Below are 26,935 nucleotides of genomic sequence, written 5' to 3' on the forward strand. Positions count from 1 at the left end.
AAACGTTCAAACGTTGATATTGTAAAGGGTCATATATCGCTCATTTCTCAACCTTTAAAAAAAATTAAAACATCTCCATAATCACTGGGAAGTTAGCTTTCATATGCTGTATCACACCCGACTCAATTCTTCTTCAATAAAATGCTACGAGCGAAGACCATAACATTGGGGCCGCAGCAATACGCATGGCGCACGTATGGCATTTCAACTCATTCCTTCGTCGTGACTCGAATGAAATAAAATAAAATAAACGTTATTTTACTGGTGTTTTTCAATAGAAACAAATAAAGAGCGTGTGTGCAACAGTCAGTGCATATACGTGCATGCACTATAGGCTATATTTCCTCCTTGTCGGGATGGTGAGCTGAGCTCTTCACAGCCCGTTTGTCTTTCATATTATTCTTATAATATTTGATATTATAAACACTCATGGTTCTCTCATTTCTCAACCGTTTTTTAAAATGTAAAAATCCCCATATTCCTTAGGAATCTTGCTTTCATTCGCTGTATGGTACATGGTTCTATTTTTATCGAATTAAACAATATCAAACGAACTTGTATGTTCGGGGGTTAGACGATTCTGGGAACATTACGCATGGATTGCCAATTTGCCAGCCAATGCTGCGTATCTACTCGCAGTTCCATTCCGATCTGAAAGGTATAGGTAGGTGCCATTTCAAAGTCTTAGTTATTCATTTATGAATCAAATCAACTAGAATAAAGATTTTTACAGCTGCTTAGAACAGAAACAAATTAAGTGATGATGTGCGTATATCTCCCTCCCTTAGCATATGGCTGCGCCGCTGTAATGACTTTCCAATGAAAACTGCAAGTTACTTAACAAAATAGAGACATAGGCCTACAAGCTATGCACATCATGGCTGTGACAGCTTGTGGATCTGTTCTTTTGAGGCATAAAGGTGACAGCATGCAGTGCAATATGAATAATTAACCCAAATGTGACAAAGTCATGTCATGTCTATGGGGCCAGTCTGCAGAAATGTAATACCACTTGCCGAAAAGGGCGCATTCCATGAGGACATCAGCTGGTGTCGTAAAGAGAATAGTACGGACATGTTCATTGGGTAAGCCTCAAAACTCCCTGAAACACTCTCATGACTAATTCAAGGCCGTTTTGCTCACACCACGGGGTGTCGAAAGCGCTTCTCACCTGGCCCATAATTGTAATATGACATTGCACCCGCCCCCACGTCTTAAAAACTGTAAAATTATATGTAATTAGATTCCACTTGCTTAATAGGGCCCAGAGAGTGGGGGTACCTGACTGTCAGCAGTAGTATCTCGAGACAGATGTTGACTTTTAGGGCACTGTTTTTCCTTTGTTTTGCCAATGGGTCACAGATTGGACTGTCAGTTACAAGTCTGGGTCCTGGGAAAATATTAAATTAACATGTTTTCCCCCAAAATGTGAAAACGTGATAAAATGGTCTGAAATAGCCTACATGATTTGAATACTATTTCACGGTACATCAATATCACGTATCAGACCTAAATATATACCCCTTATTATTGTTTATATGCCATAATGACTGGATATCCAAAGGTTTTGTAAATAGAGAGTTGAAATAGTAGGCCTTAAATGACAAATGTTCAATCATGTTCAGATTGGTTGATTGAATATAGAGATGCTCCGATCAATCGGCCACCGATTGGTGATCGGCCGATATTCACTCCAAATGACTCGATCAGTGATCGGCAGTCAGTTTGCCCTATCTGTGATCGTCAATTTACCCTATCTGGAGAAACCGTTTTATACCATTTAAGTGGTATAAAAGTCAATCAGATATACTGTATAGTATAATATCATTTTGCATCTTTGTGACAGGCCTAAACATTCTCCCCTTCCTCCCCCCACACACAGGAACAGTTTTGACGTGGGTTTTGACATAATCATTTTGGAAATATTCAAATTCTCCCCTTACGGTATCGGTAACGGCCGATCATGAGAAAAACAATCGGTGATCGGGATTGGTCCCAAAAAAACCTGACCGGAGCATCCCTACTTGAATACATAGACAGAAATGCAAACAGCATGAATACAGTGAGTACAGTGAGTCATACTGTACACTTGGTCTAAAAGGATAACCCAAAAATCTAATACAGTTCTGGTTCAATTGTTGTGGCATGTCATGTTAAGTATATTATGTCATGTAGCTATGAGTGAAGATGATCTGATTCTGATCTGGTCTGTCATTTGATCTAGAATTCCTTTACTGTCTATACTCAGACCACAGTCTCAACTCTCGACAGATAAAGTACTAAAAATAGACTTGTACATTCTAGTTTCTCTACCTGTAAATTTACAAATGGTGAAGATAACGTTCTACCAACAATACATTTGTTGGAACAATTCCACTAGTCAAAGTTTATCTGAGAAATAAGAATAAAAATGAACTATTGTTATGTCTCTCTCTCTCTACAGTGTTGTGCTGGTCAACTTTCAGGAAGGTATGTGTGCGTGCGTGCGTGCGTGCGTGTGTTTGGTTGCTTGTGTGGGTCTGTCAGTCCTGGGCTAACACACCAAGTTAAGAAAGTAACTCCTCACATATTTTGTTAGATATTTAACCATTACTTTACAAAGACAGTCAGAGGCGGCCGGATCGGGCTGAAACTGGCCCCAATATGGACTGACTGACACCATCACTCTGAAAGATATTAGGGACTTTAAGCAACGACGGCTACGGCAGTCCGCTCCGGCAACCAGAAATGGATCAGTGCTCGATACATAAACCTGCTTGCCGTCGTAGCCCTTTCTACTACGGCAGAATTAACCCACACTTACACGTAGTGACTACGCCATGTCATAACCATGTTTATTGAAATTATAGCTGTCATACATTTACACTGATTGCTCCATCACCTCTCTTATGCTGTGTAATGTGTTGGCATGCTCTGAATGAAGAAATAACACTAATACCATATGTCATATTAACCATGTTTATTAAAACGGTTTTAGAATAACACAGATTGCTCCAGCACCTTCCTCTTTCCACTGCTGATCATGTCCAGCGCATGTAAGAATTAAGCAATATCGGCAAGTTAGCCGACGGCTGTTTGCTTAACGATTTTGACAGCTACTGTGATTGCGTCATAGCCGCCGTACTTCCGCCTAGCAGAGCCGTCCTGAAAACAGTAGTTGTCCCTATTATCCAGAGTACAGTAGCTCAGATGACCCCTGGTGGTCGGATGGGGCTGAAACATTGCCTAAAGCCGGTGATGATACCTCCCTTCATCAACATGATGAAGGGACGTATGATTGGAGGGGACGTAGACAGTCGTCATCGCCATATCCGGACAATGTTTCAGCGGATCGGACAGCCAGGGGCCATACTAGATCACGAAATGGGCCCTTATGGAGCCATTTGGTTCCATTTGTATACCCTGTATCACAACGGGGGTCCGTGGCCTAATTCATATCAAACTGGGTGTCCTTGAAATTAAAGAAAGGTTGAGAAGCACTATTGGATCATATCTGACATTGGATGGAGCGTTGCATCACCACGACGTGTTATCAGATTCTAGATCAGTTCTGTTGGGCAAGCGGCACCGTAGTACTAGAGTAGTAGTTTAGGCTTCTAGGTCAGGGGTTCCCAAACTTTTTCGTGTCAAGGACCCCCAAATCAACATTTATTAGGCCACGGACGCCCCCATTTGAAAACATCATGCCAGTGACCCCGATAAGGGAGGATTTTTACGGCTCTATAGCAGTGATTCCGAAACATTAATTTCATGGACTCCCAGATTCACACGCATTATGCTACGGACCCCCGATTTAATGGCATTTCTATCTCTGGTACCCCAATTTATATTGTAAAACCACTGTTAATTTAACTCTGAGAGTGTACAAATGGAACCAAATGGACCTTTTGCTTTGTGCAACTTTCAGTATAATGGGAACACTGCAACCCTATCCTCTCCCTCCTTGTGGCAGCGGTGGCCGAACGGATAGCGGCGCGGTCTTGATACCGGAAGGTTCCTAGTTCGAATCAGCTGTCCGACAAGTTAAAATTACCACCGCTGAAGTGCCCTTGAACAAGGCATTGAACCACTACGATGAAATGTGTTCTATGAGCAGGGCCTGGCTGGAAACAAGTTCTTGAGCTTAGCCCAGATACCCTGGGTAAATATAGTAATCATTTCATTTCATTTCATGGTTGAACACTGCAACCCTATCCTCTCCCTCATTGGTTGAACACTGCAACCCTATCCTCTCCCTCATTGGTTGAACACTGCAACCCTATCCTCTCCCTCATTGGTTGAAAACTGTCATTCAACTCTATCCATGTGACAGGGTTATTATCCAGTGCGGTTATAATTTTACATTTTAAAAGAATTTGATTTGATGTGTTGATTATGTCGACTAAAACTATATGTCGACGGAAAATGTTCAACTGCCTTTTTTCACTGACAAAAACTATGTAAAAACGAAGCTATGATGACTAAAACTGAGACAAAATATTGACAACAATATCGTCAATACGTAATAACTATACTAATATGTTAGGGAGGGACTAGTGGAGAATAGATCCAGTAGAACTAAAAGATAAGTCCATTTATGTTTGGTTGCGCTCTGAAAATAGCAGATCTACAAGTTCACAACGCATCGCGCTGCGAGGCATTGTGAGCTTGAAGATCGGCTATTTTCAGCATGCAACCAACTTTGAGGAATATGATTTTGTCTCACGCTCATTGCGTGACAATTGTACGTGACAGTTGAGCTCATGTGTGACAGCTAACCATCTACAATGAGAACATGACTGCCCAAACTGGATATTGTAACTAGATTGACTTGATTTTGTTCTTTCTTCCGCATATCTTCTCGTAAATGCTCGATTACATCCCGCAGGCGTTTTGGTTTACTTCACACAAAAGCATAAGAGAAATTCATGAATCAGATGTTGTTTTGCCCGTCTGTATTGGTAGAATATGTTAATACAATTGGGGTGGTTGTATTGTATCTCCCATTAGATTGTGCCAAAGGTCATGTCTCATCTAGACGAAGGTCAAAGGTCATGTCTCATCTAGACGAAGGTCAAAGGTCATGTCTCATCTAGACGAAGCATCTGACACAAACTTTGACCGGATGGTCAAACTTGTATTTATCCCTTGAGCAGGTAGGTTCTATTAGCTCAATGGTATGGTACAAATCTCAGCACTTGTGCAGGAAACCGGGTTCAAATCTATGGTTCAAATCCGGGGTTGAAAGTTACGAGCCCGGAAGAGGAAAGTTACAGCTTTAATATTTGCTGCCCTGATGTCTTGAACACCAAATTTGGGTTTGGTTGAAACCGGTTTAAATTCACTGGTTAAACTAAAAGACCACTGACAAATCAAATATTACTGCAAATCAATGTTCTTCTGCTATAGTATTTGTGTGCATGATGCTTTATCGACCTGTCCTACAATGACAGCATGACTACCCAAACTAGAAATTCAACTTGATGTTCATAGACTGAAACAATGGAGATTGTGTTTTTTCTTCCTCATCTATTCGGTTTCCTCATCAGATCCTGTCAAACTGTGACTTGTCATTTATTCATAATTTCCAATATCACTCCAGTTTTTAGATCTTTACACATAGGCTCCCTGTTATGTCAAATAATTGATTGCAAAAATACTAATGTTGGTTTAAATGGCAAATGGTGCATTTATATAGCGCCTTTGTCCAAGGCGCTTTACAGAGATTGTACATTACATTCACCCATTCACACACACCCATTCATACACCGATGGCAGCGGAAACCATGCAAGGCACCAACCAGCACATCAGGAGCAATTAGGGGTTACAAACCCACCCAGATCAAGAGAGACCCCTTCCCTTCCCCAAGTTCCTCCACCTCCATAAGGAGAGAGACCCCTTCCCCAAGTTCCTCCACCTCCATAAGGAGAGAGACCCCTTCCCCAAGTTCCTCCACCTCCATAAGGAGAGAGACCCCTTCCCCAAGTTCCTCCACCTCCATAAGGAGAGAGACCCCTTCCCCAAGTTCCTCCACCTCCATAAGGAGAGAGACCCCTTCCCCAAGTTCCTCCACCTCCATAAGGAGAGAGACCCCTTCCCCAAGTTCCTCCACCTCCATAAGGAGAGAGACCCCTTCCCCAAGTTCCTCCACCTCCATAAGGCACTGCATTTGTCCTGCATGGAAAAAAGGCTGTTTTCAACTTACGGAAATATCAAAATAAACATGAGCAAAGCAATCAATGTCAATTAGCTGAGCCACCATTGAAAAGTACATTAAATCAGAGGCCAAAAACAAACAGTAAAACTATTACTTGAACATTTTCAACAGGTTACATGTAATATATTTTAAAATAAACCTCTTAGACCATTAAAACCTGTATCCAGAAAGCCACCATTTTAAGTGGATGTTCAGAGAAAAGACTATATACAAACTTGCAGGTCCAACGCTAAATTTATACTTTCTTGTTGCATGCCAAAAATAGCAGATTGAGTAATTTTTAGCACACAAAGTATAAATATTCAGGGCTAATTTAGACTTTGGACAATTGTGTTGCTTAACGAAACAATTCTTCATAAGATTCACTAAACAAATGGGATTGTATAGATGTTTCAATAACAATTCCACCAAGAAAGAGTCATGGCAAAGATTTTCATTTCAAAGACTGCACATACATGATAACTGATACATTGTACACAATTAAACAAGATGAATACCTAAAGTAAATGCAGAACAAATCCTGAAAAATGGAAATTTAAAAAAAAACCACGCACAAAAACAGATTTACACCCTTAACCCTTCCATTACTTCTTTATTCCTCCCTAATGGGGTTGGATTTGGATCTACACTGTAAGAGGGTCCATCATTATGTTCCTTGGTGTGAAATTCCCAACCCTATTAAATAAATATTAAGTTTAACAATACATAATCTTACACACACACACACACACACACACCCCAACCCTGGGAATAAAGCAAAAGGCTTTAACTACATCAACAATGAGAGAATTCAGATGGAGACGTTTCAAACTACTTGAAGTTGACATGACAGTAAACTGATGACGTATACATTGTACAATCAATACGTGATCAAAACTACGTGTTATTGCTTAAGATGTCAAACTAGTTTTCCTAAGAGAAAACTAGAAAATAGCAGACCTACAAGTGCCGCTCTGAAAAATAGCAGACCTACAAGTAGTGCCGCGCTGTAAAATAGCAGACCTACAAGCGCGCTGAAAAATAGCAGACCTACAAGTGCCGCGCTGAAAAATAGCAGACCTACAAGTGCCACGCTGAAAAATAGCAGACCTACAAGTGCCGTGCTGAAAAATAGCAGACCTACAAGTGCCGCGCTGAAAAATAGCAGACCTACAAGTGCCGTGCTGAAAAATAGCAGACCTACAAGTGCCACGCTGAAAAATAGCAGACCTACAAGTAGTGCCGCGCTGTAAAATAGCAGACCTACAAGCGCGCTGAAAAATAGCAGACCTACAAGTTCACTAGCCTGGCTAATAAGCCAGACTAATATCACACAACACTGTCGCGGTATATTAGTCTGGGCTGGCTCCACTTGGATTTAATTTCCCGGGGGGCGGGTTCAAACATTTTCTCTTTGACGCAATTGGTCAGAGCTACTGTCAGTCAAAGGTCTCAAGCATTGAACGTCACTGTACCAAAGCCCGCCCATATTTCATACCGTGTCCCGATTGGCCCGACCTGTTCTCGGTTGTAGGAAAGAGGCGTGCTACTGAGCCTCGCCAGACCCTAATCCGCTGGCAGGCAAATCTTTTTTTGCCAACGGCTGATTCGGTCTGGTTTATTAACCAGGCTACAAGTTCACAGCGCGGCACTCGGTGCCACTTGTAGGTCTGCTATTTAAAAGAAATTGCAGACCTACAAGCGGGAAATATTGAGAACCACATGAGGTTTTTCATTTTCACCATTTTTCAAAAATATCAGACCTACAAGTTCACAGCGCGGCACTCGGTGCCACAAACACGCACACACGCATGCACACATGCGCGCGCACACACACACACACACACACACACACACACACACACACACACACACACACACACACACACACACACACACACATACACACACACACACGGTTTCGGATACTCATTCTGTGGGAGTGGTTTATGCAAACTAGGGGAGTGGTTTATGAAAATTGGGGTGTGGTATGGGGTGTGGTATGCAAATGAAGGGGAGTGGTTACGGCTACTTTGTGGGAGTGGTTTATGCAAATTTGATGGGCGTGGTCTTGATTACGTTGTGGGGGTGGTTTATGCAAATGAAGGGGAGTGGTTCCGACTACTTTGTGGGAGTGGTTTATGCAAATTTGATGGGTGTGGTTTCGACTACTTTGTGGGGGTGGTTTATGCAAATGAAGGGCGTGGTTTTGACTACTTTGTGGGAGTGGTTTATGCAAATGTGATGGGCGTGGTTTCGACTACTTCGTGGGGGTGCTTTATGCAAATGAAGGGCGTGGTTTTGATGACTTTGCGTGGGTGGTTTATGCAAATGAAGGGCGTGGTATGCAAATGAAGGGGCTTGTTGTTGCTACTTTGTGGGAGTAGCCGGAAAAACGCACCTTCATTTGCATAAGCACTCCCACAAAGTAGCCGAAACCACTCCCCTTCATTTGCATACCACAACCCTTCATTTGCATAAGCACTCCCACAAAGTAGCCGGAACCCCCCCCCCCCCCCCTTCATTTGCATACCACGCCACTCCCACAAAGTAACCGAAATTTGCATAAGCACCCCCACAAAGTAGCCGGAACCACTCCCCTTCATTTGCATACCATATCCCTTCATTTGCATAAGCACTCCCACAAAGTAGCCGGAACCCCCCCCCCCCCCCCCCTTCATTTGCATACCACGCCACTCCCACAAAGTAGCCGAAACCACTCCCCTTAATTTGCATACCACGCCCCTTAATTTGCATAAGCCACTCCACACAAAGTAGTCGGAACCACTCCCCTTCATTTGCATAAGCACTCCAACAAAGTAGCCGGAACCACGCCCCTTCATTTGCATAACCCACTCCACACAAAGTAGCCGAAACCACTCCCCTTCATTTGCATACCACGCCCCTTCATTTGCATAAGCTACTCCCACAAAGTAGCCGGAAAAACGCACCTTAATTTGCATAAGCACTCCCACAAAGTAGCCGGAACCACGCCCCTTCATTTGCATACCACGCCACTCCCACAAAGTAACCGAAACCACGCCCCTTCATTTGCATAAGCACTCCCACAAAGTAGCCGGAACCACTCCTTCATTTGCATACCACACCCCTTAATTTGCATAAGCACTCCCACAAAGTAGCCAGAACCACGCCCCTTAATTTGCATACCACGCCACTCCCACAAAGTAACCGAAACCACTCCCCTTCATTTGCATAAGCTCTCCCACAAAGTAGCCGGAACCACTCCCCTTCATTTGCATAAGCACTCCCACAAAGTAGCCGGAACCACGCCCCTTCATTTGCATACCACGCCACTCCCACAAAGTAACCGAAACCACTCCCCTTCATTTGCATAAGCTCTCCCACAAAGTAGCCGTAACCACTCCCCTTCATTTGCATACCACACCCCTTCATTTGCATAATAACTCCCACAAAGTAGCCGGAACCACTCCCCTTCATTTGCATACCACACCCCTTCATTTGCATACCACACCACTCCCACAAAGTAACCGAAACCACTCCCCTTCATTTGCATAAGCTCTCCCACAAAGTAGCCGGAACCACTCCCCTTCATTTGCATACCACACACCTTCATTTGCATAATAACTCCCACAAAGTAGCCGGAACCACTCCCCTTCATTTGCATACCACACCCCTTCATTTGAATAAGCCACTCCCACAAAGTAGCCGGAACCACTCCCCTTCATTTGCATACCACACCCCTAATCCACTCCCACAAAGTAACCAAAACCACACCCCTTCATTTGCATAAGCACTCCCACAAAGTAGCCGGAACCACTCCATTTGCATAAGCACTCCCACAAAGTAGCCGGAACCACGCGCCTTCATTTGCATACCACGCCACTCCCACAAAGTAACCGAAACCACGCCCCTTCATTTGCATAAGCCACTCCCACAGAGTAGTTGAAATCACGCCCACAGAGTAGGCTGGACGCCGCCCACTAATTTGCATAAACCATGCCCACAAAGCAGGTCACAACCTAAGGCAGAGAGAAAAGCCTGGTCACAACCTAAGGCAGAGAGAAAAGCCTGGTCACAACCTAAGGCAGAGAGAAAAGCCTGGTCACAACCTAAGGCAGAGAGAAAAGCCTGGTCACAACCTAAGACAGAGAGAAAAGCCTGGTCACAACCTAAGGCAGAGACGATATCGGCAGAAGTGTCGGGCCGGAACATCCATTCTCGGATACGATATTTTTTCTACCAATCACAACACTTTCACGGAGAATGTAAACTGATTTGTAAAGCGTCAACGTAATTTCCTTGAGCTGTACTTCCACCAAAATCCCGCAACTTCCGCCCCCCATAAAAGATACCCTCTACAGCGTAGGTCTTTCCATCTTTCCCAGCGTGCCTATTCCCAGCTTTGTGTGTGCGTGTGTACCCCATAGCGATGATTTGATTGGCTGAGGGCTTAAAAGGTGAAGATAAAAAGTGAGGACAGAAAAGTGAGGACGCCAAAAGTGAGTGTGAGTTTTGTTTTTTGACATTTATGGAATTGAATTTATTTTATTTTAGATTTATTTAATTAATACATTAATTTTGCTTTTCCATGAGCACATGCGAGTTGTACAGTATGTCTGTCCAACCCAGGCAAGCAGGATTTCTAAAATACATCAGGATTACTCTATCAACCTAATGAATAGACCATTGTAAGCGCTATGAGTAGGTACGTATATAGAAAGCGCTATAAAAATGCAATCCATTATTATTATTATTACAGTACAACGAGAAAGCTGACTTCCCAAACCAAATATTCCACTTGATGTTAAGATACAGGGAAGAAATCCTGGTCTCTAAACTGCCTCCCCCTGGCCAGCCAGGGCGCCTGATGGAGGGGAAAGGAACTGGTTGGAATAACGTGTTCCTTCCACACGCTACGTCCAACCAGGGAAACTCCCCCCTGTCAGGTGTAAAGGAGCAACTTGGACACTCAGGCATGAAGGAAGCATGAGTTCAAGTCCGTTGCTCTCCTCATGTCCCCCATATATGGGGACTATGTTGGCGGAGGGTGTGTAGAGCCCAGGATCACATTAGATAATTGACACAGGGGTGAAAAATGGGTTACACAATCGTGGGATACAAAATATATTTAAAAAAAAAAAAGATACAGGGAAGAAATCTGATATCTTTTGTTTGAATCTTCTTCTTCCTCATGCCTTCTGTGTCGGTTCCATCCTCATTCCAGGAAGGCAAGGAAGGTTTATTTGCATAGAGCATTTCAGGCAAATCAATGTGCTTTACACAAAACATTAAGCAAAAATAAACGCATTATAAAAGAAAATCCAGTGTTCAGTAGCAAGAACAGATAAACACCTACAGTATCTGCTTAATAGGAAAGACCTATTCAGGACACAGAAGAAAACACAATTATATAAAAGGACATTCGACTACAATAAAAACAAAGCAAGGATAAACAAAATAGAAAAATGAATAGTATAATTACAGTGCAGAAGAATAATTTAAACCTCTCAATAAAACTAAAGGGCAGCTGCAAAAAAGGATTTTGGCTGTGCTTTTTAAGAAGTGAGTTTTAGGACACCTGCAGGTTTCCGTAAGCTTGTTCAGATATATGTGGTGCATTTAAAAAAACACGCATTTAGTTTAAATTCTAGTTTAGATGACTAGAGAGGTCAAGATGGTTTGTGATATAATGATATTGCTCAAGATCAGAAAAGTGTTTGGGACTTTGGGCCCTAATCCATCCAGTGCTTTATAAATGGTGGCGGTGGCTCAGGGGTAGAGTGGCTGGATGGCAACCGCAAGGTTACCAGTTCGAACCCGGGCTCCCCCAGAGTTAGTGTCGAAGTGTCCTTGAGCAAGACACTGAACCCCTAATTGCTCCTGATGTGCTGGTTGGTGCCTTGCATGGTTTCCGCTGCCATCGGTGTATGAATGGGTGTGTGTGAATGGGTGAATGTAATGTACAATCTCTGTAAAGCGCCTTGGACAAAGGCGCTATATAAATGCACCATTTGCCATTTAAACCAACATTAGTATTTTTGCAATCAATTATTTGACATAACAGGGAGCCTATGTGTAAAGATCTAAAAACTGGAGTGATATTGGAAATTATGAATAAATGACAAGTCACAGTTTGACAGGATCTGATGAGGAAACCGAATAGATGAGGAAGAAAAAACACAATCTCCATTGTTTCAGTCTATGAACATCAAGTTGAATTTCTAGTTTGGGTAGTCATGCTGTCATTGTAGGACAGGTCGATAAAGCATCATGCACACAAATACTATAGCAGAAGAACATTGATTTGCAGTAATATTTGATTTGTCAGTGGTCTTTTAGTTTAACCAGTGAATTTAAACCGGTTTCAACCAAACCCAAATTTGGTGTTCAAGACATCAGGGCATGCAAATATTAAAGCTGTAACTTTCCTCTTCCGGGCTCGTAACTTTCAACCCCGGATTTGAACCATAGATTTGAACCCGGTTTCCTGCACAAGTGCTGAGATTTGTACCATACCATTGAGCTAATAGAACCTACCTGCTCAAGGGATAAATACAAGTTTGACCATCCGGTCAAAGTTTGTGTCAGATGCTTCGTCTAGATGAGACATGACCTTTGACCTTCGTCTAGATGAGACATGACCTTTGACCTTCGTCTAGATGAGACATGACCTTTGGCACAATCTAAATGGGAGATACAATACAACCACCCCAATTGTATATGGTAAGTTATATTGTATTAACATATTCTACCAATACAGACGGGGCAAAACAACATCTGATTCATGAATCAATACAGACGGGGCAAAACAACATCTGATTCATGAATCAATACAGACGGGGCAAAACAACATCTGATTCATGAATCAATACAGACGGGGCAAAACAACATCTGATTCATGAATCAATACAGATATGGGGCAAAACAACATCTGATTCATATTCTACCAATACAGATATGGGGCAAAACAACATCTGATTCATATTCTACCAATACAGATATGGGGCAAAACAACATCTGATTCATATTCTACCAATACAGACGGGGCAAAACAACATCTGATTCATATTCTACCAATACAGATATGGGGCAAAACAACATCTGATTCATATTCTACCAATACAGATATGGGGCAAAACAACATCTGATTCATATTCTACCAATACAGATATGGGGCAAAACAACATCTGATTCATATTCTACCAATACAGATATGGGGCAAAACAACATCTGATTCATATTCTACCAATACAGATATGGGGCAAAACAACATCTGATTCATATTCTACCAATACAGACGGTGCAAAACAACATCTGATTCATATTCTACCAATACAGATATGGGGCAAAACAACATCTGATTCATATTCTACCAATACAGACGGGGCAAAACAACATCTGATTAACATATTCTACCAATACAGACGGGGCAAAACAACATCTGATTAACATATTCTACCAATACAGATATGGGGCAAAACAACATCTGATTCATGAATCAATACAGACGGGGCAAAACAACATCTGATTCATGAATCAATACAGACGGGGCAAAACAACATCTGATTCATGAATCAATACAGACGGGGCAAAACAACATCTGATTCATATTCTACCAATACAGACGGGGCAAAACAACATCTGATTCATGAATCAATACAGACGGGGCAAAACAACATCTGATTCATATTCTACCAATACAGACGGGGCAAAACAACATCTGATTCATATTCTACCAATACAGACGGGGCAAAACAACATCTGATTCATATTCTACCAATACAGACGGGGCAAAACAACATCTGATTCATATTCTACCAATACAGACGGTGCAAAACAACATCTGATTCATATTCTACCAATACAGACGGTGCAAAACAACATCTGATTCATATTCTACCAATACAGACGGTGCAAAACAACATCTGATTCATATTCTACCAATACAGATATGGGGCAAAACAACATCTGATTCATATTCTACCAATACAGATATGGGGCAAAACAACATCTGATTCATATTCTACCAATACAGATATGGGGCAAAACAACATCTGATTCATATTCTACCAATACAGATATGGGGCAAAACAACATCTGATTAACATATTCTACCAATACAGATATGGGGCAAAACAACATCTGATTCATATTCTACCAATACAGACGGGGCAAAACAACATCTGATTCATATTCTACCAATACAGACGGGGCAAAACAACATCTGATTCATATTCTACCAATACAGACGGGGCAAAACAACATCTGATTCATGAATCAATACAGACGGGGCAAAACAACATCTGATTCATATTCTACCAATACAGACGGGGCAAAACAACATCTGATTCATATTCTACCAATACAGACGGGGCAAAACAACATCTGATTAACATATTCTACCAATACAGACGGGGCAAAACAACATCTGATTAACATATTCTACCAATACAGATATGGGGCAAAACAACATCTGATTAACATATTCTACCAATACAGATATGGGGCAAAACAACATCTGATTAACATATTCTACCAATACAGACGGGGCAAAACAACATCTGATTCATATTCTACCAATACAGATATGGGGCAAAACAACATCTGATTCATATTCTACCAATACAGACGGTGCAAAACAACATCTGATTCATATTCTACCAATACAGATATGGGGCAAAACAACATCTGATTCATATTCTACCAATACAGATCTGGGGCAAAACAACATCTGATTCATATTCTACCAATACAGACGGTGCAAAACAACATCTGATTCATATTCTACCAATACAGACGGGGCAAAACAACATCTGATTCATATTCTACCAATACAGATATGGGGCAAAACAACATCTGATTCATATTCTACCAATACAGATCTGGGGCAAAACAACATCTGATTCATATTCTACCAATACAGATATGGGGCAAAACAACATCTGATTCATATTCTACCAATACAGATATGGGGCAAAACAACATCTGATTCATATTCTACCAATACAGATATGGGGCAAAACAACATCTGATTCATATTCTACCAATACAGATATGGGGCAAAACAACATCTGATTCATATTCTACCAATACAGATATGGGGCAAAACAACATCTGATTCATATTCTACCAATACAGATATGGGGCAAAACAACATCTGATTCATATTCTACCAATACAGACGGTGCAAAACAACATCTGATTCATATTCTACCAATACAGATATGGGGCAAAACAACATCTGATTCATATTCTACCAATACAGATATGGGGCAAAACAACATCTGATTCATATTCTACCAATACAGACGGGGCAAAACAACATCTGATTCATATTCTACCAATACAGATATGGGGCAAAACAACATCTGATTCATATTCTACCAATACAGATATGGGGCAAAACAACATCTGATTCATATTCTACCAATACAGACGGGGCAAAACAACATCTGATTCATATTCTACCAATACAGATATGGGGCAAAACAACATCTGATTCATATTCTACCAATACAGATATGGGGCAAAACAACATCTGATTCATATTCTACCAATACAGACGGGGCAAAACAACATCTGATTCATATTCTACCAATACAGACGGTGCAAAACAACATCTGATTCATATTCTACCAATACAGACGGGGCAAAACAACATCTGATTCATATTCTACCAATACAGACGGTGCAAAACAACATCTGATTCATATTCTACCAATACAGATATGGGGCAAAACAACATCTGATTCATATTCTACCAATACAGATATGGGGCAAAACAACATCTGATTCATATTCTACCAATACAGATATGGGGCAAAACAACATCTGATTCATATTCTACCAATACAGATATGGGGCAAAACAACATCTGATTCATATTCTACCAATACAGACGGGGCAAAACAACATCTGATTCATATTCTACCAATACAGATATGGGGCAAAACAACATCTGATTCATATTCTACCAATACAGACGGTGCAAAACAACATCTGATTCATATTCTACCAATACAGATATGGGGCAAAACAACATCTGATTCATATTCTACCAATACAGATATGGGGCAAAACAACATCTGATTCATATTCTACCAATACAGACGGTGCAAAACAACATCTGATTCATATTCTACCAATACAGATCTGGGGCAAAACAACATCTGATTCATATTCTACCAATACAGATATGGGGCAAAACAACATCTGATTCATATTCTACCAATACAGATATGGGGCAAAACAACATCTGATTCATATTCTACCAATACAGATATGGGGCAAAACAACATCTGATTCATATTCTACCAATACAGATATGGGGCAAAACAACATCTGATTCATATTCTACCAATACAGATATGGGGCAAAACAACATCTGATTCATATTCTACCAATACAGATATGGGGCAAAACAACATCTGATTCATATTCTACCAATACAGATATGGGGCAAAACAACATCTGATTCATATTCTACCAATACAGACGGGGCAAAACAACATCTGATTCATATTCTACCAATACAGATATGGGGCAAAACAACATCTGATTCATATTCTACCAATACAGACGGTGCAAAACAACATCTGATTCATATTCTACCAATACAGACGGGGCAAAACAACATCTGATTCATATTCTACCAATACAGACGGGGCAAAACAACATCTGATTCATGAATCAATACAGACGGGGCAAAACAACATCTGATTCATGAATCAATACAGACGGGGCAAAACAACATCTGATTCATGAATCAATACAGACGGGGCAAAACAACATCTGATTCATGAATTTCTCTTATGCTTTTGTGTGAAGTAAACCAAAACGCCTGCGGGATGTAATCGAGCATTTACGAGAAGATATGTGGAAGAAAGAACAAAATCAAGTCAATCTAGTTCCAATATCCAGTTTGGGCAGTCATGTTCTCATTGTAGATGGTTAGCTGTCACACATGAGCTCAACTGTCACGTACAATTGTCACGCAATGAGCGTGAGACAAAATCATATTCCTCAAAGTTGGTTGCATGCTGAAAATAGCTGATCTTCAAGCTCACAATGCCTCGCAGCGCGATGCGTTGTGAACTTGTAGATCTGCTATTTTCAGAGCGCAACCAAACATAAATGGACTTATCTTTTAGTTCTACTGGATCTATTCTCCACTAATCCCTCCCTAACATATTAGTCTAGTTATTACGTATTGACGATATTGTTGTCAATATTTAGTCTCAGTTTTAGTCATCATAGCTTAGTTTTTACATGGTTTTTGTCAGTGAAAAAAGGCAGTTGAACATTTTCCGTCGACATATAGTTTTAGTCGACATAATCAACACATCAAATCAAATTATTTTAAAATGTAAAATTATAACCGCACTGGATAATAACCCTGTCACATGGATAGAGTTGGATGACAGTTTTCAACCAATGAGGGAGAGGATAGGGTTGCAGTGTTCAACCAATGAGGGAGAGGATAGGGTTGCAGTGTTCAACCAATGAGGGAGAGGATAGGGTTGTAGTGTTCAACCAATGAGGGAGAGGATAGGGTTGCAGTGTTCAACCAATGAGGGAGAGGATAGGGTTGCAGTGTTCCCATTAACCAATGAGGGAGAGGATAGGGTTGCAGTGTTCCCATTATACTGAAAGTTGCACAAAGCCACTGCTGTAAATGGACTGTTGCTTGTCGCGTGTGTGCGGCAACTGTCTCTCTGTGCTTTTCATTGTATTTCTCTCTGGTTTGACAATGCTTATGTAAACAAGTGATACAAAGAAACAAGGGAACAATTGTCTTCATGCTGTTACCACCACAACTGCACTACTGACCATGTATTCACACAGCTATTTGGTCAACCAATCAACATCCATTTCTATCAAGCTTTGACCAATTGACCACGGGCAATCCGTTGATCAGATTATCATACTCTAAGGTTCAGACACATGAATTCAGATCAGGCCAAAGACTTGTTTGCCTCAATTGTTTTTTTCTATTATTTGTTGGTACCTAATTTTTATTTTATTTTTTGTATTGTGTAAACACTGTATTTGTATTGGGTTACTGTCTGTTAAATGCAGAGCAACTTCACTGTTTTAGCTGATAACATGATTTTGTCGGTTTTAAATTTGAATCATCTGTTTTTACTCTATACATTTTTGTGTGGACCCCAGGAAGACTAGCGACAACTTCGTGGAAGCTAATGTGGATCCTAATAAAGAAGAATAATAAAGCATAAAGAATGACAACAGTTCCACCTCTATACCAATATGGACAGAGAAGCCGATCGGATCAATTTGATGCTACATAACAAGAATAGTAGAATACACCTGGAATCTAAGTCACTGCCCACAGTAGATGAGAGTTTAGCCTACTCTAGTACTTAAAGGGGAAAACCACCCATTTTCAACATTTTACTGTCATTAATATACCTTTAGAGCTGTTGTGTGGAAATAATAAAAAAGTCCCCCCATTTTGTGTTTCCTAGAACTGTAATTATGAAAAAAATCATTAACATGGTGAAACACATCTTGATGACATCATCAAGATGTGTTTCACCATGTTAATGATTTTTTTCAGACCTCTAGTTCTAGGAAACACAGAATGGGGGAACTTTTTTATTATTTCCACACAACAGCTCTAAGGTACATTAATGACATAGTAAAATGATGAAAATGAGTGGAATGCCCCTTTAAGATGATGGCTGTGAACACAGTGACACATGGTACACCACCAGCCGTGAGGTAGGGTTAGTGTAGGCTAATCTATGCTGGGCTGCACAATATATAAAATGTATCATCACAATATCAACATGCACATGAATATACATATCGCAAGAGAATTAACTTGTTTTCACGTTTCTATTTATTCAAAAATGTATTATCTGTAGGCTGGTCTATGGAGACCATGCAAGATTATCTGTAGATCCGCTCTATGGAAACCATGCAGGATTGTCTGTAGGCCTGCTCTATGTACAAACGAATTTGGTTGTATCTCCACAAAACACATACAGTTAATTCAATCATTTATTGGGAAAACAGACAGAAATACAATCAGAATTTAATCAAAGTAATCCCTCCAATAACTAATCTGTGATTCATGAAGTTTAAAAACACAAAGTAGCTCCTGTTGTTTGTCTCTGTTGGGGTGGGAACGCAAACCAGTGAACCCCAAACCGGAACATGTAATAATGTATCACTGATCTGGTTTTCTGGGCAGTAAAGAACAACAGCTGTAAATCCATCACGGGCCAGCAGGTGGAGCTGTGTGACCATCTATTTAATTGTCTCATCTCTCTATACCAATGGTTTTAAAAGTGGAGTCCAGGGACACTCGTGGTTCCTTGAGGGGTTTCCAAATGGGCCCCAAGTTACAGGTCTGTAACTCTTGAGAGTATACAAATGGAACCAAATGGACCCGTACTATGGGGGTGCTTGAAATTAAAACGTTTGAGAACCACTGCTCTACCCCGTCCGGTCAGGGTTGTTGTCCATCAGGTTTTGGATTCGGGCCAGGATGATCTCGTTGCTGCTGCTGCAGTCCTCCGGTCTGTAGGGCGGCGCCACCGTCAGCACGTTGGCTACCTTGAGCACCTCCTGCTCCCCCGTCACCTCCTCCACCGGGATCCGGTTCCTCTCCAGCCACGCCCGTACGCTCTGCTTCCTCCTGCGGAGCTCCTCGCCGCTCAGTGTCTCCCCCGCCGCCTCTCCGAGGAACACGGAGCGGAGGCGCTCGCGCACCTCCTCGTCTCCCTCGCCAATGACCTCCACCTGCTCAACGGCGTGGCCCATCACCACCGACACCGAGACTCCTCCTCCTGTTGGAAACACGTCAAGCAGGTGTAGGGATGTGTTGACAAAACAACCTAGAACATGGGTTCCCAAAGTGGGGTCTGGGGACCCCTGGGGGTACTTGAGGGAGTTCCAGGGGGTACCTGGAAACCAAATGGACCCTTATGGGTCTGTAACTCTGAGAGTGTACAAATGGAACCAAATGGACCCCGACGGGTCCATTTGGTTCCATTTGTACACTCTCAGAGTTAAATTAACAGTGGTTTTACAATATAAATTGGGGTACCAGAGATAGAAATGCCATTAAATCGGGGGTCCGTAGCATAATGCGTGTGAATCTGGGAGTCCATGAAATTAATGTTTCGGAATCACTGCTATAGAGGCGTAAAAATCCTCCCTTATCGGGGTCACTGGCATAATGTTTTCAAATGGGGGGGTCCGTGGCCTAATAAATGTTGATTTGGGGGTCCTTGACACGAAAAAGTTTGGGAACCCCTGACCTAGAAGCCTAAACTACTACTCTAGTACTACGGTGCCGCTTGCCCAACAGAACTGATCTAGAATCTGATAACACGTCGTGGTGATGCAACGCTCCATCCAATGTCAGATATGATCCAATAGTGCTTCTCAACCTTTATAATTTCAAGGACACCCAGTTTGATATGAATTAGGCCACGGACCCCCGTTGTGATACAAGGGTATACAAATGGAACCAAATGGCTCCATAAGGGCCCATTTCGTGATCTAGTATGGCCCCTGTCGTTGCTTAAAGTCCCTAATATCTTTCAGAGTGATGGTGTCAGTCACTCCATATTGGGGCCAGTTTCAGCCCGATCCGGCCGCCTCTGACTGTCTTTCTAAAGTAATGGTTAAATATCTAACAAAATATGTGAGGAGTTACTTTCTTAACTTGGTGTGTTTGCGAGATTAGCCCAGGACTGACAGACCCACGCAAGCAACCAAACACGCACACACACATACTGTACCATACCTTCCTGAAAGTTGACCAGCACAACACTGTAGAGACAGGAGAGACAGAACAATAGTTCATTTTTATTCTTATTTCAGTTAAACTTTGACTAGTGGAATTGTTCCAACAAATGTATTGTTCATGGTAGAACGTTATCTTCACCATTTGTAAATTTACAGGTAGAGAAACTAGAATGTACAAGTCTATTTTTAGTACTTTATCTGTCGAGAGTTGAGACTGTGGTCTGAGTATAGACAGTAAAGGAATTCTAGATCAAATGACAGACCAGATCAGAATCAGATCATCTTCACTCATAGCTACATGACATAATATACTTAACATGACATGCCACAACAATTGAACCAGAACTGTATTAGATTTTTGGGTTATCCTTTTAGACCAAGTGTACAGTATGACTCACTGTACTCACTGTATTCATGCTGTTTGCATTTCTGTCTATGTATTCAAGTAGGGATGCTCCGGTCAGGTTTTTTTGGGACCAATCCCGATCACCGATTGTTTTTCTCATGATCGGCCGTTACCGATACCGTAAGGGGAGAATTTGAATATTTCCAAAATGATTATGTCAAAACCCACGTCAAAACTGTTCCTGTGTGTGGGGGGAGGAAGGGGAGAATGTTTAGGCCTGTCACAAAGATGCAAAATGATATTATACTATACAGTATATCTGATTGACTTTTATACCACTTAAATGGTATGAAACGGTTTCTCCAGATAGGGTAGAAAGGAGTAAGCTGAGGTGGTTCGGGCATCTGGTTAGGATGCCTCTCGGGCGCCTCCCTAGGGAGGTCCTCGACGCACGTCCCACTGGGAGGAGACCCCGGGGCAGACCAAGGCGCAGTTGGAGGAAACACATCGACTCACTGGCCTTGGAACGTCTCGGAATCCCTTAGGAGGAAGTCACTAATGTTGCTCTGGAGAGGGAAGTCTGGAGCACTCTGGTGGAGCTGTTGCCCCCGCAACCCGACTACGGATAAGCGGTTGACGATGGATGGATGGATGGGTAAATTGACGATCACAAATAGGGCAAACTGACGATCACTGATCGAGTCATTTGGAGTGAATATCGGCCGATCACCAATCGGTGGCCGATTGATCGGAGCATCTCTATATTCAATCAACCAATCTGAACATGATTGAACATTTGTCATTTAAGGCCTACTATTTCAACTCTCTATTTACAAAACCTTTGGCATATGAACAATACGTAAGGGGTATATATTTAGGTCTGATACGTGATATTGATGTACCGTGAAATAGTATTCAAATCATGTAGGTCAATTTAATATTTTCCCAGGCCCAGACTTGTAACTGACAGTCCAATCTGGGACCCATTGGCAAAACAAAGGAAAAACAGTGCCCTAAAAGTCAACATCTGTCTCGAGATACTACTGCTGACAGTCAGGTACCCCCACTCTCTGGCTCCACCATAATAATAACATGTTTTACCTGGCTGACACGGGGTCCACAGTGAACATCCAGCCGAGGTGATCCTGTCTGTCTGTCGCCCGAACTTTCACCTCTTTGTTTAAATATTCTGCCCATTCTAACGGCGTCCTGTGCATCCACACACACATGACTTCTGCGATGTGAAATTAAACGGATTCAACGTCAACTAGATGAAATCGACAATAGGCAATCCACTCACAAAGTACTGCTTCACTGTCAATTATATGAAATGTAATACCGATATGAAATGTAATTGCCTCACTATCAACAAGATGAAAGAAAAGTCGATGATCTGATCTTAAATTTGCACACACACACACCGTCTCCACACCTGAGCGCAAAAAGGTCTTAAGCTGCGCACTTCTTAAGCTGCGCGCAGCTTAAATTCCGAGTTTTTAGACAGCTGGTGGATGGAAATTAAGCTCCACCTCCGCCGAAGACTTGAGCGGAGGAGAGCGTTTCCGGGAATCTGGCCGTCGCGCAAGAATTCAGCGGAGGTGGAGCTTAATTTCCATCCACCAGCTGTCTAAAAACTCAAGCTTTAAGCTACGCGCAGCCGAGAACGTGCGCAGCTCTTTTGATGGTGTGGCAGCGGCTACATTGGCGGTGGTGTGTCGGTGAAATGCATCCGGATTCCGGAAGAAACGTGTAGTTGTAGTACGAGTAGTTCCTCCTTTTCGTTAGTGAAATTAAAACAGGGTATTCATTATTAGTAATAGTATGTTTAATTATTCATGACTATGGTGCAAAATCTGCTATGGTTTCTGCTACACGTGTGTAGATTCTTGGACAGAAACACATAGATCACTTTAATTGTGTAAATAATTTAAATATTTTCTTTTTAATCGTGTTTATAAATAAATTATCCTTTCGGTTATCACTTGACACTCCTTGTTTAGGGTCAGTGCTTCCATTTATTCTCATTTTTATAAAAGACTGCGATCCATCATTCGCCATCCACAATTATGGCAAATTATTTCAAAACACCTACACTATCCACTTCTACCGTGAACATATTTCAAAAATAGCAGATCTACAAGCTTGGTGCGGTGTGGTGCGACACATTTCATTTCACATTAACTTGTAAAATGGGACATTCTGCACAATGAGTACTTTTACTTTTGGTATATTCTTGTACAAAACACCATACATTTATTGTACAGGATTTGCAGTCTACCAGCAGTACCAGCAGTACTTATGACATTCATTTGCATGTAAAATCAATCAACCAATCAAAGTATTTATAATAGTATTAAAAATACTTCAGTTAATCAGATGTAGCCAAGGCCTGGCAGAGACCTGCACTCAGAGAAGTACACTTTTCTATTCTCATGTTATTCTTTTTTATTTAAATAAAGATATATACAAAATATTATCTTTTGTACTGTATCATTATCTTGTGGAATGTCCCACCAACATTTCACTGCTTGTACTTGAATGAGTGACAAATAAACCCTTCTGACTTCTTGATAAACAAAAGTATGGCACCTCATTTTGACACTTAAAAAGGTTATCTTTGAAAAACAAAGGGTCCCGCACACTGTCAGAAAACTTGCCAAAAATGTTGCTCTTTATTCAACATTTCGGTCTATTCGACCATCATCAGGACAGACAATGACAACCTCATTTTGACACAACATATTTAGTAGGCCTACAGTAAGAGGCTGCTGTTTATTAGGTGACCTCCACACCAGTAAGCTTTACTGCGATTAAAACGAATCCTGCTGCACAATGTCAGAAAGTGCGCTTCGTTTGGCAGGTGTGAAGCTTCATTCGAATCCTAATGTGCATCAAAGAACAGCATTCTACTCCGCCCAAAAACGGGGGTTTCGCTTCGCTTCCAATCGCACTTGATTTCGATTCGGTGCAGCCAGGTGGGAATGCAAACCGCAGCAAATAAAGGAAATGAAACAAACTATCATGTGGCGGATAAGGAGCTAAACAGAGTTGGAGACGGAGAAGGGATATTAATTTTACGCAGTGCAAATATGTCCCGTTAGGTTACCATGTGACGTGGTCAAATAAGGAGACCGAATTAAGCCCTCATCGAAATATGAGGACGAGCACATTCATCTATTGCTTAAGGAAACACATACAAAACACATACTTAAAACACATGTTTAACTCAGCATGATCTATAAACTGTATAGCTAACATGGCATATGCATAATAATTGTAGGCTATAGTGATCGGATCATCAATGGGACTCTGGGAGTAGGCTAGCCTACTATTGTAAACTTCGGATCAAATTTTTTGATTTATAAATATATCAGTTTAGTCACACGACAGGATCCTCTGTGCGGAGTGGCCTTCCACATGGGAATCCGTTAGATCCCACTGTTATTTTATTTCAATTTTATTTACTTTTATCATGTTTTCATTTCCATTCTAATTATTATTTTCTCTGTCCTTTCCTCCCTTGCCTCTTGTCCCCTTTATACGCCTTGCTTGTACGCAGGTGAGTGGTAACTTTGGGTGGGTCACGGGTTGACTGACTGTACACAGGTGAGTGGTAACGTTGGGTGGGTCACGGGTTGACTGACTGTACGCAGGTGAGTGGTAACGTTGGGTGGGTCACGGGTTGACTGACTGTACGCAGGTGAGTGGTAACGTTGGGTGGGTCACGGGTTGACTGACTTTGTACGCAGGTGAGTGGTAACTTTGGGTGGGTCACGGGTTGACTGACTGTACACAGGTGAGTGGTAACGTTGGGTGGGTCACGGGTTGACTGACTTTGTACGCAGGTGAGTGGTAACGTTGGGTGGGTCACGGGTTGACTGACTGTACGCAGGTGAGTGGTAACGTTGGGTGGGTCACGGGTTGACTGACTTTGTACGCAGGTGAGTGGTAACGTTGGGTGGGTCACGGGTTGACTGACTTTGTACGCAGGTGAGTGGTAACGTTGGGTGGGTCACGGGTTGACTGACTGTACACAGGTGAGTGATAACGTTGGGTGGGTCACGGGTTGACTGACTGTACACAGGTGAGTGGTAACGTTGGGTGGGTCACGGGTTGACTGACTGTACACAGGTGAGTGATAACGTTGGGTGGGTCACGGGTTGACTGACTGTACACAGGTGAGTGGTAACTTTGGGTGGGTCACGGGTTGACTGACTGTACACAGGTGAGTGGTAATTTTGGGTGGGTCACGGGTTGACTGACTGTACGCAGGTGAGTGGTAACGTTGGGTGGGTCACGGGTTGACTGACTGTACACAGGTGAGTGGTAACGTTGGGTGGGTCACGGGTTGACTGACTGTACGCAGGTGAGTGGTAACGTTGGGTGGGTCACGGGTTGACTGACTGTACACAGGTGAGTGGTAACGTTGGGTGGGTCACGGGTTGACTGACTGTACGCAGGTGAGTGGTAACGTTGGGTGGGTCACGGGTTGACTGACTGTACACAGGTGAGTGGTAACGTTGGGTGGGTCACGGGTTGACTGACTGGTGAGTGGTAACTTTGGGTGGGTCACGGGTTGACTGACTGTACACAGGTGAGTGGTAACTTTGGGTGGGTCACGGGTTGACTGACTTTGTACGCAGGTGAGTGGTAACGTTGGGTGGGTCACGGGTTGACTGACTGTACACAGGTGAGTGGTAACTTTGGGTGGGTCACGGGTTGACTGACTTTGTACGCAGGTGAGTGGTAACGTTGGGTGGGTCACGGGTTGACTGACTTTGTACGCAGGTGAGTGGTAACGTTGGGTGGGTCACGGGTTGACTGACTTTGTACGCAGGTGAGTGGTAACGTTGGGTGGGTCACGGGTTGACTGACTGTACACAGGTGAGTGATAACGTTGGGTGGGTCACGGGTTGACTGACTGTACACAGGTGAGTGGTAACGTTGGGTGGGTCACGGGTTGACTGACTGTACACAGGTGAGTGATAACGTTGGGTGGGTCACGGGTTGACTGACTGTACACAGGTGAGTGGTAACTTTGGGTGGGTCACGGGTTGACTGACTGTACACAGGTGAGTGGTAACTTTGGGTGGGTCACGGGTTGACTGACTGTACGCAGGTGAGTGGTAACGTTGGGTGGGTCACGGGTTGACTGACTGTACACAGGTGAGTGGTAACGTTGGGTGGGTCACGGGTTGACTGACTGTACGCAGGTGAGTGGTAACGTTGGGTGGGTCACGGGTTGACTGACTGTACACAGGTGAGTGGTAACGTTGGGTGGGTCACGGGTTGACTGACTGTACGCAGGTGAGTGGTAACGTTGGGTGGGTCACGGGTTGACTGACTGTACACAGGTGAGTGGTAACGTTGGGTGGGTCACGGGTTGACTGACTTTACACAGGTGAGTGGTAACGTTGGGTGGGTCACGGGTTGACTGACTGTACACAGGTGAGTGATAACGTTGGGTGGGTCACGGGTTGACTGACTGTACACAGGTGAGTGGTAACTTTGGGTGGGTCACGGGTTGACTGACTGTACACAGGTGAGTGGTAACTTTGGGTGGGTCACGGGTTGACTGACTGTACGCAGGTGAGTGGTAACGTTGGGTGGGTCACGGGTTGACTGACTGTACACAGGTGAGTGGTAACGT

General features: G+C 42.5%; 1 protein-coding gene across 2 annotated transcripts; it reads right to left on the reverse strand.

Moving 5' to 3' along the window:
- Positions 1 to 18,997: 18,997 nt before the first annotated feature.
- Positions 18,998 to 22,738, reverse strand: gemin6 (gem (nuclear organelle) associated protein 6). Of its 2 annotated transcripts, XM_079490697.1 has the most exons (4): positions 22,649 to 22,732; positions 22,387 to 22,519; positions 20,938 to 20,963; positions 18,998 to 19,972 (listed from the first exon to the last, which is right to left on the reverse strand). In XM_079490697.1, the coding sequence occupies exons 2-4, from the start codon at positions 22,512 to 22,514 to the stop codon at positions 19,620 to 19,622; spliced, it is 507 nt and encodes a 168-aa protein (XP_079346823.1). In that variant the 5' UTR covers positions 22,515 to 22,519; positions 22,649 to 22,732; the 3' UTR covers positions 18,998 to 19,619. The 2 variants fall into 2 exon arrangements, with proteins under 2 accessions (XP_079346823.1, XP_079346822.1); XM_079490696.1 differs by having other exon boundaries at positions 22,387 to 22,738.
- Positions 22,739 to 26,935: the final 4,197 nt, after the last annotated feature.

The sequence above is a fragment of the Electrona antarctica genome (assembly GCF_951216825.1).
Source record: "Electrona antarctica genome assembly, chromosome: 2".
In the NCBI taxonomy this organism is placed as follows: Eukaryota; Metazoa; Chordata; class Actinopteri; order Myctophiformes; family Myctophidae; genus Electrona; species Electrona antarctica.

What these genes read in the sequence shown, in the direction of transcription:
- gemin6 (XM_079490696.1), bottom strand. Translation starts at nt 22,514, where the DNA reads ATGTGTGTGTGGATGCACAGGACGCCGTTAGAATGGGCAGAATATTTA. An exon ending in GTGGACCCCGTGTCAGCCAG is followed by an intron (nt 20,964 to 22,386) that starts GTAAAACATGTT and finishes CTGTCTCTACAG; the next exon opens with TGTTGTGCTGGTCAACTTTC. An exon ending in GCTGGTCAACTTTCAGGAAG is followed by an intron (nt 19,973 to 20,937) that starts GTATGGTACAGT and finishes TGTTTCCAACAG; the next exon opens with GAGGAGGAGTCTCGGTGTCG.